The sequence below is a fragment of the Acipenser ruthenus genome, chromosome 43 (genome assembly GCF_902713425.1).
Source record: "Acipenser ruthenus chromosome 43, fAciRut3.2 maternal haplotype, whole genome shotgun sequence".
NCBI classification, from domain to species: domain Eukaryota; kingdom Metazoa; phylum Chordata; class Actinopteri; order Acipenseriformes; family Acipenseridae; genus Acipenser; species Acipenser ruthenus.
Genome location: NC_081231.1, coordinates 1,793,552 through 1,810,578, shown reverse-complemented (window position 1 = coordinate 1,810,578; position 17,027 = coordinate 1,793,552). Strand labels below are relative to the sequence as shown.

General features: G+C 42.0%; 2 protein-coding genes across 9 annotated transcripts in view; one reads left to right on the top strand and one right to left on the bottom strand.

The window, feature by feature from the left end:
- The first annotated feature begins 1,097 nt into the window (after positions 1-1,097).
- Positions 1,098-13,407, top strand: LOC117398577 (ribonuclease H2 subunit C). Of its 4 annotated transcripts, none has more exons than XM_033997554.3 (5): positions 1,098-1,177; positions 12,123-12,274; positions 12,416-12,528; positions 12,823-12,942; positions 13,185-13,407. In XM_033997554.3, exons 1-5 carry the CDS (start codon positions 1,125-1,127, stop codon positions 13,206-13,208), a joined length of 462 nt encoding a protein of 153 aa, XP_033853445.3. In that variant the 5' UTR covers positions 1,098-1,124; the 3' UTR covers positions 13,209-13,407. The 4 variants fall into 4 exon arrangements, with proteins under 4 accessions (XP_033853445.3, XP_058868016.1, XP_058868017.1 ...); XM_059012033.1 differs by lacking the exon at positions 1,098-1,177 and adding an exon at positions 8,907-9,000; XM_059012034.1 differs by lacking the exon at positions 1,098-1,177 and adding an exon at positions 9,323-9,407.
- A 1,426-nt stretch (positions 13,408-14,833) lies between these two features.
- LOC117398656 (histone acetyltransferase KAT5-like) overlaps positions 14,834-17,027 on the bottom strand; it is a 14,153-nt gene continuing 11,959 nt past the window's right edge. For all 5 annotated transcript variants that reach the window (XM_059012011.1, XM_059012012.1, XM_059012014.1 and 2 more), the window contains one exon: positions 14,834-16,687. In XM_059012011.1, the coding sequence (XP_058867994.1) occupies positions 16,553-16,687 (135 nt within the window). In that variant the 3' untranslated portion in view covers positions 14,834-16,552. The remainder of the gene's footprint in view (positions 16,688-17,027) is intronic.

The following is a 17,027-nucleotide window of genomic DNA, read 5'->3' as shown; positions in this document are numbered from 1 at the left end:
CGTGTAATCTTAAACTCCACAAGGAGGCAAGCAGCCTGGCAGCGAGACAGCCCGGACAAGTGTGAGGAATGAACCGACTTTGATTATATTACATTGTAATTTCATATCACGTCATACGATATAAACGCCCCGTTCTCTGCTCGGCGGTGGTCTGTGAGGTAGATATCACACCGTTTAGAAATATTTCAAATCATCAAACAGCTGGTAGGAAGGCCAGGCGGGCGGTCTCACAACTGAAGCTGAAAATCAGTTCTTTATGCAAGCTATACTAATAGAGTATATATATATATATATATATATATATATATATATATATATATATATATATATATATATATATATATATATATATATATATATATATATAAAAAGTAAAGTTTACAAGCAGGTATTTAAAAAGAGTCTATTCTACGTTTGAAAAGCTCTCAGTGGAAGGTCGACTCGCATCTCCCCCATTAGTAAAAGTAAAATTCTTCTTTCCTTTTTTTTTTGTAGGGCAAAATAAACAGGCCTACCTAATTCCCAGAGCAGGAATGTAGGCTAAACCATTGAGGGGGGGACAATCTCAGTTGAACAAATACCCTGAAGGCGGATCCAGTCATTTGTAACTTATTTGTAGTTTTAATAAATGATTAACGCGCTTTATCAGTTTATTAAAAACCTCACCGGAGTGCGATTAGAAAGGCTTCGAGTGGTTGAGTTGTTTTTTTTTTGGTGGGTGTGTTTTCAAAGAACGGATTGTTATTATAATCGGTAAACCTCCTGTTTCGTTCTCCCACACTATTATGAAACCGGGTGACCATTTCCATATCAACACAGGGCCTTTCAAACTTATAAATCGATATCTACCAGTGTCGCGTCACCAAACACGTCGTGTTTATAAACGCTATTTTAATTAAAACAGACTCCCTTTTCATTTTTACTCATTAAAGCCCGCTGGATACCTCTTCATACATTTTTTGTGTGTGTTGACCGAGCTCTTTAGAGTAATCTGCTCGCTCTCTCTCTCTCTCTCTCTCTCTCTCTCTCTCTCTCTCTCTCTCTCTCTTTCAATTGCCTTTGTTTTCTTTCATTGAATTACGTCTCATTGAAGTCGGCTCTCTTTTGAAGTACCGTCTCTCAAGATGGAACAAGTCTTAGGTGGTGATCAGAGTCGAAATCCTTCCCATTTAAAAAGGTATTCAATCAGCTTTCATCGTGCATTCAAACTGAATTCAGATTATGAAAATATAAATGTAGGATTATTTATGACCGAGGGAACAAACATTGAGCAGGTGTTTTTGTTTACCTTTGGTCCCTGGTCTTGCTGAGTAATAGCCTTGTTTGAAATAAATATATTATAATTCATTGCATGTAATGGGCCTTATTGCTGTGATATAAAAATGGATTCATTCTCATTTAAGTCAAGCCTCTTAAAGAGTGTCCTGGACTATAGACTATAATATCCTGGTTCACTTAGAAAATAAGTTAATAATAAAAAAAAAAACATTTTAAAAAGATCACAAATGAGAGGAGGCCATTCAGCCCATCTAAGCTCGTCCAGTTCCTAGTAGCTGATTCATCTACAAATGTATCAAGTCAGGTCTTACAGGATCCCAGTGATTCAGCCTCAACAGCATGACTAGGTAACCCATTCCATCCCCTCACCACTCTCTGTGTGAAGAAGCGTCTCCTAATGATAATGCATTGCACAAATTGGGCCTTATTGCTATGATATTAACCTTATCGTTTCTTATTTCCAGGATATAAAAACTTGTTGTTTCTCTCATTAATTCTGATTGGAATCAGGTCTTTTTTTTAATATGGCTGAACTATAGTCTCTAATACCCTGGTTCAATTTGAAACAGTAATCCATTGCACAGATCTGGCCCTGGGCTGAAAGAACCGAATCTAGAACAGAATAATGGGGGAGGGGGGGGGGGGGGGGCATGATTAAAGTCTTTACAATCCTAAAAGGAGTTGACAGTTAACACTAACCAGTACTTTAAGAGCAGCACAGCATCCAGGAGCACAGAAATGGAGACTTAGGACAGAGGGAAAGAGACAGTTCACACAGAGAGTGGTGAGGGGATGGGATGGGTTACCTAGCCATGTTGTTGAGGCTGAATCACTGGGATCCTTTAAGACCCGACTTGACAAAGTTCTGAGATCAATCAGCTACTAGGAAACAGGCTTAGATGGGTCTAATGGCTGCCTCTCGTTTGTACATCTTCTTGCGTTCTAATATGGTACAAACTGCCTGTGCTAACTATATACTATCCCGCAGTTCTCCTCTGTACTGTTGGAGCCACTTGCCAGCCAGTCTGTGGGTGTAGTGTTTCAGTTTTTATTAGCAGAGCTCAAACGTTTGCACTGCGGTTGATGTGAAGCCCTCCCCTCTCCTCCTCTCCCCTCCCCAGTCTCTGGCCGACTGGGTGAAAAGCAGGCTGTGTTTGCGCTGGGGTTTGTAGAGCAAGGAGGCAAAGGTGGCCCCACAGTGCTGCATTGAGATCGACAGGTCCTCAGTGCAAACATGCTGGTCAGCCAGGGCAACCGGCTTCAACGGAACCACTGCGGCCAGGCTGGATATCCTGGACAGTCAGCCCCCGCTCCCGGACTAAAAGGTGCCACTAAATTCATTTAGTTCCTCGTGTTGATGTATGGTAAACCTGCTGCCACCAACAGACCTTTTCCACTGGCATATCAGAACCAGGTGGGTCTCACGGTATGGGTGGGTTTGCACTGGCTATTTGTTAAGCCGAGCAAGCCAAACCGTGAAACACTGGCCTCGCAAAACACATCTGAACGTGGGTCAGGGTCAGGGTCAGGGGTTAATGATTTCCCTCATTAGGTTGCAGCGTCTAAGGTGGGGTATCAACATGCTCATCAGATCTCCCGGAAGCATTCTTCTCCACTTTGTGTAATCAGCCCGCCATTGCAGTTCCGTGGTATTCAGTAATATATGAAGAGCGAACACAGTTGGCCAAGCGCCGCCCGTGTGGGCAGGGCTCAGGTCTGCAGGGTAATCCTCGGTTCACCGCACACCAGCGACTCCTGTGGCCGGCAGGGTGCCTGCGGGTCTGCTGTGGAGCCGTTCAGTTCTGTGGTGTTCGGACCTGCAGTGCAAAAAAAAAGACGGCTTGGAAGGGCAAGTTTCGGAGGAGGCGTGTGTCTGTTTCGCGAGTCGGCGCGGGGGTTGCAGTGGTGGACCGGGATCAATACATACAATTGGCGATTCCAAAATTAAAAAAGAAAGGGTGGAGCTCTCAGTCAAGTCTAACTGCAGATAAACACGAAATTCTGATGCTTCTCTGTGGCATTGGAACATGACGCGTCGCAAAAAGTGGGTCCAAATAAATCCATCTCTTGAGAATGACCACGAAACAAAAAAACACATGTTTGGATTCAAATGTCCAAACTCCCTTGAAGGAATGCACTGTATCTGAACTCTGCAGCGCTTTGCATTCATTTCTAATAACAGGCTGCAAAACCGCTGCTCTTAAAAGGCACATTAATCACCGGGGTGTTTTCCATGTTAATCACAGCCTGGGTGATTTATTAAACCCTTTAGCAATTTCACATAAAACATAAATACAATCTGTGAAGAGAAATATGAAGAGGAGGCATGTGTGCTCTTGAAAGCTACTGTGTCTAAGTATATTATACTTATGTCTGACTGATCCTATTAAAATGTATCACATGCATTACATCATTCTTAGGGTTGATGAGCGTCAGTATTTGTTGGTGTAGTTTTTGTGTCTGCTTTTCTAGGAATATTAACACTTTCTTGGTAGCTGTGTGGAGTAGTGGTCAGGGCTCTGGACTCTGGACCGGAGGGTCGTGGGTTCAATCCCAAGTGGTGACACTGCTGCTGTGCCCTTGAGCAAGGTACTTCACCTAGATTGCTCCAGTAAAAACCCAACTGTATAAATGGGTAATTGTATGTAAAAATAATGTAATTGTATGTAAAAATAATGTAATTGTATGTAAAAATAATGTGATATCTTGTAACAATTGTAAGTTGCCCTGGATAAGGGCGTCTGCTAAGAAATAAATAATAATAATAATAATAATAATAATGATTGAACTCAAAGCAGACACAAAGAACAGGAGACATCAGCCGATTGATCTCAGAACTTAGTCAAGTCGGGTCTTAAAGGATCCCAGTGATTCTGCCTCAGCAACATGACTAGGTAACCCATTCCATCCCCTCGCCACTCTGTGTCCTAAATCTCCACTTAATTTCCAGCTGTGTTCTCTGGTTCTAGTGCTGCGTTTAAAGTATTGGCAAGGTTTGTCAACTCTGATCTGAAAGTTAAATTAAGTCCACACCTTTTTCTTCCCAATCAATCCATCTCTTTATTTAACCAGGTAAGACGTCAATTGGGAACAAGTTTCATTTACAACGGTGACTCGGATGATTAGCATCCATCATAAAAAAATAAAAACAGCACCGATGTAACAGAATAAAACATTACATACATTACAACACAACACCAGAATAAGAAAAGATGCGGTCTGTCCAATGCAAATGAAGCAGGTATCAGTCAGCAGCAGATCCAGTTTATGGCCAATAAGTTTTAACAGAAACTAAATTTCGAATCCCTCTGTAAAACACTCCAGCTCTCTGCTGCTGCAAATTCAAAGGAGCGTGTGTGTACATCGAAGGCAGATGAAATCCTTGCTCCCTCGGAAGCCCTTCTCTGTTGCAGGCTAAACAGATTCACTTCACTCGGTCTTCAGAACATCTCTACACCCTTTGAATAATGTAGCTGTAGTTGGATCTCCATTACCTCTGCATGCTGACCAGGAGAGATCAACGGTTCTGTGTCCCGTGTCAACACGTTTCGACAGCAGCGTTCTGTGACAGGGTAGCATCATGTCAGAAGCTGCAGTGAAGCTCTGTATAGAGACTCAGAGACAGAAGCTGCAGTGAAGCTCTGTATAGAGACTCAGAGACAGAAGCTGCAGTGAAGCAAGGTATAGAGACTCAGAGACAGAAGCTGCAGTGAAGCTCTGAATAGAGACTCAGAGACAGAAGCTGCAGTGAAGCTCTGAATAGAGACTCAGAGACAGAAGCTGCAGTGAAGCTCTGAATAGAGACTCAGAGACAGAAGCTGCAGTGAAGCACAGTATAGAGACTCAGAGACAGAAGCTGCAGTGAAGCACAGTATAGAGACTCAGAGACAGAAGCTGCAGTGAAGCTCTGAATAGAGACTCAGAGACAAAAGCTGCAGTGAAGCTCTGAATAGAGACTCAGAGACAGAAGCTGCAGTGAAGCTCTGAATAGAGACTCAGAGACAGAAGCTGCAGTGAAGCTCTGTATAGAGACTCAGAGACAGAAGCTGCAGTGAAGCTCTGTATAGAGACTCAGAGACAGAAGCTGTTCTGGTACTTTTTTCAGAACTTTCACTGAAGAATTAACTTACGAATCGTTACCAGTTTGTTATGAAAATGCTTATATGGCGCACCATGCTAGTGAATCAATATTTTAATTGCCGTTCCAATCCTTTCAGATTTAAGACTACACCACTGGTCCTCTTCCAAGCAAACGATTTTGATCTTCCTTTATACAGGTGGCTTTAATTAGCATTAATTGCCTAACGGGGGAATGGCCACACCTGTGATTGTTGGCAGAGACAGAATTAACCCCATCCCTGCCAACCTTACAATCCCACGCACAGTATTTACACAAGCAGGGCTGTTGCCCTGCCACGCACTCCCACACAGACCCCTGTGAACTGCACAAGGTTGCGTTTACACTGACCAGCATTGATCGGGAGTTTGGGAGGTTTTGTAATTGGCTTCGCTGCCCGTTATAGCAATATTGTCCTGACAGTATATTTCCTGTCCTTTTTTTTCTATGCAAGCCCACTTCAGCGTTCATTTGAATTTCTTCCAACTGTGAATCAATTTTTTTTTAAAACTCCAGTTATGACATGTGATAAGTATTTAAAGATTAGTGCTGACATTAAAAATATATATATGTGTGCAAGAAGGAAAAATGACCATTAAATTAACACAATTGTACAAGTATGTCTTTCAGAAAAATAAAAATGTGTCAATAGACTAGCTCGGCAAATAAACTCAGAGGTAGTTTTATTAAAGGGCAACTGCCACAGTAAATATGTAGTCAAAATCTCCATCTTATACTGCCCCTGTCTTTCAGAGAAACCATTAAATACAGAAGCAGACCCTGTTAGTAACCCCAATGAAAGGAGATCTGATATCTCTAGGAATCTTATCAGGTTAAAATAAAATCCTGAATTGAACTGCATTGAATTCAAATCATTCCCCCTCCCCATTGGCTTAGACAATTCCTATACAGTACACTGATAACCTGGGCTTTAAAATCCATTCTGTTCCTCCTATTATTCCCCGCAGGGAGGGAATGTCAAGCGACAGGGATATAGTGGGTGTAGTCCTATGTATGCCACACTTTATATGTTTCCTTATATAAAACTAAAAAACTTGGTATACTTCTTCACACAGAGAGTGGGGAGGGGATGGAATGGGTTACCTAGCCATGTTGTTGAGGCTGAATCACTGGGATCCTTTGACAATGTTCTGAGATCAATCAGCTGCTCAGAACCGGAGGAGCTTAGATGGGCCTCCTCTCGTTAGTAAATGTTTTTATGTTCTTAATAAACATTATTTAATATAATTTCTACGTATTCAAATCCAATGTGTTCGTGTTTTTATTAAAATCAGGAGACCTTTAATGAACCAACTAGGAATAAGGTTTACTTTAAATAAAAACTTTTGTTATCAGATTCATGTGTGACCCCACGTGGGTTTCCCTGTATTTAACCTACAGTGTTGCATACAATCATACTGTCAGGTCGTGGATAATACAAATGCAATCAATGAATGCTCGTTATCTTTTTTCAAAGAGGGGATTAAATACCCCGAACTAAATACTAAACGGTTCATTGAAATTTAAAACCAGAGAGGCTGAATTGTACAGGTAAAGTGACAAGGTGTACCGACCAAGGCTGACTTGGTCTCTGTGTTGGGGGAGAAGGGAGAGAGTGTGTGTGTGTGTGTGTGGAGAGGGGGGTGTTTGCTCAACAGCTTGGCTTTTAAATCGTGAAAAGACAACGAGACGGATTGTTTCAGCGGTCCTAGCAGAGGCGCGGATAGAGATAGCCCATCAGTCTATTGTTTAACCTTGGTAAGGGACGCGGATCAGTACATTGGAGAGGTGAGGCGGGGCGTAAATACGCGTCACACGGTCACCAGAGCCGGCGACTCCCAGGCGACCGACTGCGCAATGCGCCGCTGAAGTCTGGTTTCGAGAAAGGCCAGATTATGATTCAGACAGAATGTACTCATACTAATTGTAGAAATACTTTAAAACACACACACACAAAATAATTTAAATTATTGGGTATTGTTTGAGGTAAATGTATGTTAACAACTGTAAAACTGCGGAAAATGGCAAAAGTAAACTTTTTTTTTACTTGTAACTTTCTGTAACGTGTACACCATTTAAATAACACAAAATGGCACTGTTACACTGCGTTCCTAGTTTTACAGATTTTTAAACGCTGTTAAGTGACATTTAAGTCGAGTAGATGAAGGCTTGTTCTATATAGGCCTATTTGATTGAGTCCTATAGTTTCTTATACTGTATTTATACCGCGATATGTTTTTTTGCTCAGTAACTGTTTAGCTGGGATTAGCCTGTGTGATATTGTGTACACACCGAACGTTATTCTAGATGCACTAAACACTGAACATTCAACGAGCCCGGTTTGGTTTGTAAGTTTTCAATTCATTATGCAGTCCTACCCTTACTCCACACAGCTGCACGCTATTGCTCGCATGCAATGCATTGCTTTATATTGATTACATAAAAATATCTGCAAATAGTCGTTTCCTTAAAGGTGAAACGACTTCTGTAGCCAATATTTGATTTTTTGGGCCGCCACTTGTAAAGGCAAAATTCTCATTTTTATTGTTGACCCCCTGGGTCTGTGTACTAAAGTTAATTGAATGATCAAATGGGTTATAAAAACAAGGTTCGACGTAGTGTTGTGGTTTGTTTAAATAAAGTTTGATAAGCGTTTGTAGTTGGCCTGGAATGTTGCGGGGTTCCAAAACAACGTCGTCTGAAACGTTTTTTTTTTTGGGGGGGGGGCAGCTATTATTGTATCCATGGAAACATTTTTAAATAAAGACAGTGTTTTAATAACTCTGTAAACAGACGCCTGGATTCAAGTTGTACCCTTGCTTCTTTTTCAACTTGTGACCAGTACAGAACGCCTCGATTTGCAGTAAATGACTGTGTGTGTGCGTGCGTGTTATTTCGCCCTCTTGCGGCTCCTGCTGGTATTGAAAATCATGTGTTTCTGCACAGCGGCAGCGTTGACTCTGTTAAAGACACTGCAGCGCCTTGCCATCGTCTCCGGTAGTCTCGTACCGCCCCCTATGGTCACAGAAGATAAACAGCATGACATTGACACAAAGGGTTGTTCGGTGGGGCAGGGTGGTATGTGTGTGCAAGATTATTATTATTATTATTATTATTATTATTATTATTATTATTATTATTACACGAAATTATAAAACATGTCAAGGAAACGTCATTCCGTTCGCTTTGGCCTTTGTCTGAACACATGACATCACATGGGTTTTGTAAAAAAGTTACGCTTCGGTTTTCATCACCAGTGCCCGAATCCACATCCTCGATTCACACGCCGTCTTTTCTTTGTCAATTAATTAGCGCCTCCCGCGGTGAGCTGGGGAGAGGAGGCGGTCGAGTAATTTACACCTCGTGCCTCAGGACCGTCTCTCAGTAAAGATAATTAATGGGTTCTACTGATTAGCGCGCCGGGAACCCTCGTTAACCCAAAACAAATTAGCACCTCGTTTGTTCTCTTAAGCGGGGGGCCGGCGGCTGCCTGAGTGTAATAAAATACTTCCTGGATGCAGATGTGAACGAAAATGACCACAACAAAACACCGGGGAGGTGTAAGTGTCTTAACCGGGTCGTGTCAAAGCTGAAAGCGGCTCCAGGTGCGTCTTAAACAGCGGTGCGCCTTTCTTGCACGGACCCGCGATTATTTCAGACTATTAGCGTGTGTTTATCTTGTGGGACTGTGGGAAGGGTAGCATCGGCGTGTTCTCTTCTAGGCAGCGTTTGAGGAAAGCCAACAGCCTTTTCAAACACTTTATTTTTATATAATGGGATTCGATAAACAAAAGCCAACCACGTTAGCTGGTATTTAAGCAATTGACGAGTTCAAGGAGTCATTGCATAACGCGGGGGTGAATTAATAAGAAAGGCGCGAGAACAATTAACATTTACATAATTAGTTTGGCTGGCCGTCATCTCGGATTTAATCCGTTCCTCGTTTACTCACGATCACCCCACACCGCGTACCCAGCCAGCATCTCATCCGACCTTATTTCAATCCTTTAAGGTACAAGAGACGTGTGTCCCACAAATATAATGATGGGAACGTTCTTATTTTTGCAATGATCTGGTCGTCCAAATTGTCAGCTTCCTCCTCTTGATTATAATCGAATATAATTTAATGAAGAAACCGTTTGAGCAACAAGCGCTCGATTGTGTACCCGAAGGGGTTAAGAGGTGCAGATAGCAATCTCTACAAGGCAACATTTCAGAAATCGTTTACTTCTGTGATAAATGTGCGCTCTGCCTGTTTTGAAAAAGGAATACACGAATCGGTGTATGTGACAGAACTAGCGTGAAACGAGTAACGTGTAGGAGCTCTTAGATGGACCTGCTGAGTTGTTTATTTTGTTTGTATTTTATAGGAAAGTGGTCTGCGAGTCTGTCCCCTGTTTATCGCGTGTCGTGGAGGGAGGTTTAACTCTGTCAGTGACTGCGTGTTCAATGGCACAATGCTAAGTTTCTTCTCGATGTATCTATTTCATAATGCATATAGGTCTTTTTTTTAAGTTTTGGAAGGGCAACTTTTTCAACTCGATAGAGTTCGCACAAACCGTTTTAAAAATGGTAAAACTCTAAATAAAAAATAAATGACCGAAGGGCAGAGGTAATGATAAAAAAAAGTCTACAGTTCCATGCAAAACCTAATAGGTCACCTATCAATGAGAAGAAATGTAACCTGATACAGATGTCAGCCTATATACAATTTACCAGCACAGAGATACACCCACAATCAGCGCAATACAAAAATTACAAATTAGGCCAATATGAAGGCTGTATAATGATCACGAGGACTACTTTAACTTTAAGACATTTAAGATGCAAAATGTCTGGTTATGAAAATAATTCCACGCGTCCTTTTAAATGATCTGATTATTAATTACATAATTATTAATAGATGGGCTTCAGTGTGTTACAGGAAAATAATTTCATCAGGGGTTTCTGTGACGTCATAAACTACGAGAGCGAAGGTGGAGTTTCTAAACTGTCACAGAAACCCGAGATGGAATTGTTTTCCTGTGACTCACTGAAGAGGCCCGTCTCTTATTTTTTATAATCCACGGATACCCCTGTGATGCTGATATTCAAGAAGGTTCAGCAGTACAGTTTTTTTTTTCAGTGTTTCAGCGCTGTACAGACGTTCAGCGTCGTTTTCCGTTAGTGCTTCAGCTTTATTTGGATGATCGCCTTTACCTTGTTTTAATTTCCCGTTCCTCTCCAGTTTCTCTGAGTATTCTCATTTTGTTGATCACTAATGAACCTTTCTGTTCTGGTGCGTGTTATTTAACCAGCTAAACAAAGTTATTAAAGGACAACCATGGAAAAAATGCATTGCAGCACAATTTAAAAAAAACGTCATGTAACAATCTTGTTTTTTAATATGTACGGTTAAAACAGCAAGGTTACCTTATCAATACATTATAATATACTAGGATCACCTCTACATGGCAGCACGATATCACTGCTTGATCCAAAGATCACACTGCTTGTTTCGGAGAACGCTTGTCGGTAAAAGACTACAAATCCCACAAACCCTTGCAGCTCAGCAGCAGCAACAACCGCCTGGCGCCAAGTGACGATGTCATTTCAGAGCGTAAACTTCTGTGGAGAGCAGCCGAGAGACAGGTAAGCGAAGAGCGTGCAAAATTAAACGTTTCTGTCTTTCGTTTAAAAGCGGCATTGAGTAAAACACGACACCTTTTAAAAACGGGTCCGCTCTCTGCCAAAGCGTTTACGAATGTGATAATTATTAAAACGAAACGCAAATGCGCATCCCAGTTCAAAATTGTACGAGTTACGTATTTAAACTGTAAGTGATATAAATACGATGCTTATTAGAAATAGTATTATTATTAATGAGTCATTTAGCAGACGCTTTTATCTAAAGCGACTTACAGAGACTAGGGGGTGAACTACGCATCATCAACAACTGCTGCTGCAGAGTCACTTCCTAAAGTGACTTGCTCAGGGTCCCACACTGTGTGAGTCGGTGGCTGAGATTGGATTTGAACCTGGGACCTCGGTAACAAGAAATATTTTGATTATTGGAAAGGAAATATTAATAATTAATAACCCAGTACCTAATTCCATTTCTTAACAAAATCGGAGCACCAGCAGTATTGTAATTTGATACATCATATTTAGACGTGACGTTTGCGGTTAACGCAATTAGACTAAAAGTTACCGTACATAGTTAAAGAGAGAGTGAAGATAGCAGCTAAAAATGTGCCAAAAAAATTACTAAGTAGCCCGACCTCAAATGAAGACAATGACCCTTAATGTAACGGGTTAAACAGTGAGAAATGTGTACTTCCTGTGTGCGGTTAATAAAACTAAAACATCAGTCAATTCCATGTAACTGTGTTGCTCAGTGATATAGCGAGTGGTTTAAATGGTGCGTTGTTTTTCAATGCTAATCACATTGATGTCTGATGTTTCGTTAATTCAGCCTGTATTCAAAGTGTACTGTCATGATATTAATAACACTGACAGTATAGAGAGCTGTGCGAGATTGGGGGTGCATTTATTAGACAAAAAAAACCCAACAACTTCTAAACCGTGCCAGTTTATCTTTGGTTTCTCTTGATGTGTTTGGTATAACTTTGGGGTCGCAGTTTTTCCATGGCGGACGCCCCAGTGTGATGCGTTGACATGCGTGATGTCCGGTAGGCACTGTGATCGTTGCTGAACTTGCCGTTGATGTTGTTTCTCTGTCTGTCAGGATGTCTGGAAGCAGAGTGATCCGGCTGGACCTGGCATCCCTGCAGCGCGCGGGGGGAGACTCCGTCCACCTGCTGCCCTGCGAGATCGAGCACGATGGACCGGCCAACGTCGGCCGGTACTTCAGCCCAGCTGTGAAGGAGACCAAGAGCGGTGAGAAACCAGCACTATTAAAAAATACTATTCATTGCAATTAAGTAGAAAAGCGGACCAGTTCAACTCTCTGTATTCAAACCCGTGTCCGCTCTCCAGTGCTGTGCGGTACAGTGTGAACCCTGTCGTCTTGTGTTGCAGAGATGATAGTGTCGTTCCGAGGGCGGGGCTTGAAAGGTCAGGAGGTCAGCGTTCCCCAGGGGTACAGCGGCATGGTTTTAAAGGAGGACCACAAGCCAGTCTCTGAGGATGAGGTGAGGGGAGGGGGTCGGATCAGACCACTCACATCAGGGGCAGAACAAACTAGCCGGGATTATAGTAGCACAGAGCTTGCTTGTCGATACAGTGCAGTTTGTTAGACAATGCAGATTCACAGCTTGGGCGTGTGGTGTTTTTTAAATTTGAATGTTTGAGAAATTGTTCAACCGCGTGTGTGTGTGAACTTTAATGCATGCATTATAAAATATACATTGATAGGAAACTTCTAACCTGGTGCCATTGTGCGTACAGCTTCGGAGACCTCACACCTGTCTGTCTGTCTGTTCCAGGACCGGTCACTTCGGGTCAGATCCACCTTCAGCACTCTGACCTGCTGGAACCTGGAGACTCCGCCCTCCTCCGATGACGGGGTTGTCATGGCGATGAACTGGCCGGTAATCGCGGAGGCAGTGAGTACCCAGCCAGTCTCCCCCCCTGGGACTGACTTGAAAGCGGTTTGAAATCAGACTTCTATTTGTTTCAGTTGGGACTCTGTCTGTCTGACCCAGTTAGACTTCTCACCACAAATTACATATGTGCCATTAAAGGCGACCACAGCTTCCATAGTAAGATGTATTTTTGGCTGTCGTTTTGAGTCCTGTCCTCTCTGCATTCTGCTGCTGTTGTGAAATCGCCCCCCCTTTCTCCACAGATCCACGCACCCATTGAAGACTAACCCAGGAGCCGAGGCTGAAGCTGCCCAGGAAGGCTTTACTTCCCTTCCCCCAGCCTGCTTCAGCGTGTGCTGGACTCTCAGCGGGAGAGTTAAGACCATTCCATTGCACTTTCCAAAGGAGCAGTGCTGTTGCGATATCCAACCACCAGGTGGAGCTCTATTGTGCGATAAATTCATAATAAAAACTTTTTTAATTTCACTGTTTTTACAGCCCTATTTTGCTCATGTTAACAATATAAAACTACCTTCCGTATTGAAGACGCCTCTGTAATCAAGTATTAAAATGACTGTACAAATCTCTATTGGCAGGTTTCACTAGTTTAAATACATGATTCAGGCTTTACCATACCAGCCCATTTACATTTGATTTGATCCTACTTTCATTAAAGGGCTGAACTGCAATTTTAAAATCGACTTTCTGTTTGATTAAGAAATGTTTTTAAGTGGCATAAAACACTTAAGTGTTGATCAATTCATCAGCTCTGGAAAAACGATTCAGTCTTTTACAGAAACCCTGTCAGTAGTGTCCAGTTACTGGCTGTGCGAGAGACTTATTTTTGTACTTCATTAAAAAAAAAAAAAAGTCAGGTTGTGTTTTGTATTAAACGTTGCTCTAAAACATAATGCTTTTTAAAAATGTTTTGTAAGTGCGTGTTTGTACCTCTTACTGAATCACTGCATCGTTACCTTCTTGAAGAGGGGAGAGATCCTTAATCAATGTTACAGTGGAGGCTGTGTGGTCCAGTGGTTAAAGAAAAGGTCTTGTAACCAGGAGGTCCCCGGTTCAAATCCCACCTCAGCCACTGACTCACTGTGTGACCCTGAGCAAGTCACTGAACCTCCTTGTGCTCAGTCTTTCGGGTGAGATGTAGTTGTAAGTGACTCTGCAGCTGATGCATAGTTCACACACCCTAGTCTCTGTAAGTCGCCTTGGATAAAGGCGTCTGCTAAATAAACAAATAATAATAATAGTGTTGCTTTACCTGTTTGTAAATAGTTACAACAACTTCAGTTTTTTTCTGTAACTGGTGATTTAAAACCAGCTGTCCAAATTAGGCTTTAATTTAGGCAATTATTTTAAAGAATAAACATCTAGTTTCGCAGTCAACAATTAGCACATGTCTAGGACTGTCTTACCTGATATAATCAGGGTCTTTGAAACCAGCTGTATCTGTAGATCACATACTGAAATAACTCTGAAGACCACACCTGTTATGCATTTCAATTTGTATGTGCAGCTCTGGCCAAAAGTTTTGCATCACCCTGTAGAATGAACTCGTTTGGCTTCATAAAGTCACATGAAACCTGCTGAATAATGTTACCTTAACATATTGAATTACATACTGTGTTGTGGTTTTCCATGCTTAACGAAAATCTAACATGAAATACTGGGTTTTTTTTTTGGTCTTAATCCTAATATTCTAGGGGATGCAGACTTCTGGCCATGGCTGTAGTTTGGAATCAAATTTCAATACATGTTTGCTACAACACTGTGGTTCTTTCAAAACTGCATCTCCAACAGCAGTGCTAGAATATACAAAACACTTTTAACAGCTAACCGGTTTGTTTTAAAACACTCTTGAGGACAGCGTGTCCTGAATGCAAATCAGTTATGAGGCTTTGAGTTCATTTTTTACATTCATCTTTACTTTATCTTCACATTGACAAAAATGAAACAAACAAAAAAAAAAACTGTACACTTGCTCTAAAAATTCACATTCTTGTAACGTCGCTTCCTCACCTAATGTCTCCACATTTACTACAACAGGTACAGAAAGATCTGCAGAAGCAGGGGGGGGTGTGTGCAATACGAGTGCGGAGTCTTTACAGTGATTTATTAGTGTGTGTCGGGGTTTACCCTCGCATGCTTCAGCTCTTCCCAGGAATCAAAGTTTAGTCCCGCGACCTCGTCGCTCTAATAAAACGTCCGGTCCTCAAAAGTAATTCCAGATACGTTCGTTTCAATGTCTTTAAAACCAGGGGTTCCTAACCCTGGTCCTGGGGGGAGCCCCCTGTGTCTGCTGGTTTTCATTCCAACTGATCTCTCAGTTACTGAACTAGACCCTTCATTGAACTGATCATTCGCTTAATTAGACATTTTTAATTGTTTTCAGTTCTCAGTTCTTATTTAGAAAATGTTACAGCGAGCTTGAAATCTGCAAGAGCTGAAAACAATTAAAGAAGGTCTAATTAAGCAAATTATCAGTTCAATTAAGGGTCTAGTTCAGTAATTGAGAGATCAGTTGGAATGAAAACCAGCAGCCACAGGGGGTCCCCAGGACCGGGGTTGGGAAGTGCTGTCTTAGACCATCTAGGGAAGATTTTATCAGCTAACAATTATCAGGATAATCCCGATTATTCGAAGTCATGTCCCAGTCCTTTCTGCCTTGTTAGTTCGTCTCTCTCTCTCTCTATTATCGATGATCATTTTCAATATGACAAACACTCAAGACTAAACAAATCCTTGCTAACGTCTCGATAAACGGTTACTGTTCCGTCACAAATAAACTCCATGGTCTATCCGTCTCCTTAAGAACATGTTTTTATGTATTAAAAGCTTAGCTTTAGTAGCAACTTGCGTGCCGGGCTGGGATCAATTCCTGTTTGTCAATTCCAATTTAAAAATCGATCCCCAGTCCCAACGCCTTCGAAGGAACTGGAACTGGTATTTTAGGAGACGCGACGCGATAGTTCAACTGCTTTCATTTGGAGGCAATTTAACTGACGAACAGTGACTTCAAATTGGAAGTCATTGTATTGCTGCTGTGAGAAGCTCATTTGAACAGAACACTGAGAATTGCAATTCTGATCAGCAATTGATTAAATGGAAATTGATTTTTAAAAAGGAATTGATGGCAGCCCTGCTTACATGTATAAATATATATACATACATACATACAGTACATTTTATTCACATAATCTGGTCACAAAACATATCAAATGGCTTAAGCTGCATGGCTATAAGGAATACTGCAGGCTGGAAATTCAGTTTCCAGTTACCTTTTTAGAAACGGTTTGTAAAGACTCGATATAAAAAAAAAATTAAAAAAAAAACAAGATACAATATCCGACGGCCGGAATCAAAAGGTGAACCCTGAAGGATGTTGTTTTATTGCACCTGCAGCCAGCACACATGCAGCCTGTCCTCCCTGCCCCTCCCTCTCCATACATCAGCCTGGGCTGGGCTCTCGCTATCCGCATCGGCTTGCAGGAACAGCGCAGGGGTTGCTGGGAAAGGGGTTTTTGTCTGTGGGAAGGAATGCAGCTTGACGTTCTCTGCGACCGCTGGTCAGCAGCCCCGGGTTTAGGAATGTTGTGTTGCCTGTCCTCCTCCTCCTGCTTCTCTACCACTTGCCCCTCTTGCTCCAGTCTTTGGGGGTGAAGTGCAGGCACTTGGGGTCGATTCGAAGGTGCCTCTTCTGCATGGCTCTCTCGTGGCCGTCCACAATGTCCTCGGAAAGCGTGAGGATGTACTGACCCTGACAAAACAAAAGCAACGCTGAGAGAGAGACAAGCAGATCCTACTAACCCTGCTGCACTTCAGAAACATTACAGATGTACGAACAAGGTTATTTTAGTGCGAGTTTCCCCTATTCCTGAACTACAAGCTGTTACGGTATTGCCTGTCTATGCTTTTTTTTCCCAGCTTTGTCACTGTATTTCCAGCCTTCGGATGAGACGTAAAACAAACGAGGTCCTTTTTGGAAGTGACTCTGCAGCAGCAGTTGTTGATGAAGCATAGTTCACCCCCTAGTCTCTGCGAGTCGCTCTGGATAAAAGCGTCTGCTAAATGACTCATTAATGAATACATTTCCTTTC

Bases quoted from the DNA above. Each gene is read 5' to 3' on its own strand.
- LOC117398577 (XM_033997554.3), top strand. From the start codon at position 1,125: ATGGAACAAGTCTTAGGTGGTGATCAGAGTCGAAATCCTTCCCATTTA. The intron at 1,178-12,122 runs GTATTCAATCAG...TCTGTCTGTCAG, and splicing joins AATCCTTCCCATTTAAAAAG to GATGTCTGGAAGCAGAGTGA. The intron at 12,529-12,822 runs GTGAGGGGAGGG...TGTCTGTTCCAG, and splicing joins AGCCAGTCTCTGAGGATGAG to GACCGGTCACTTCGGGTCAG.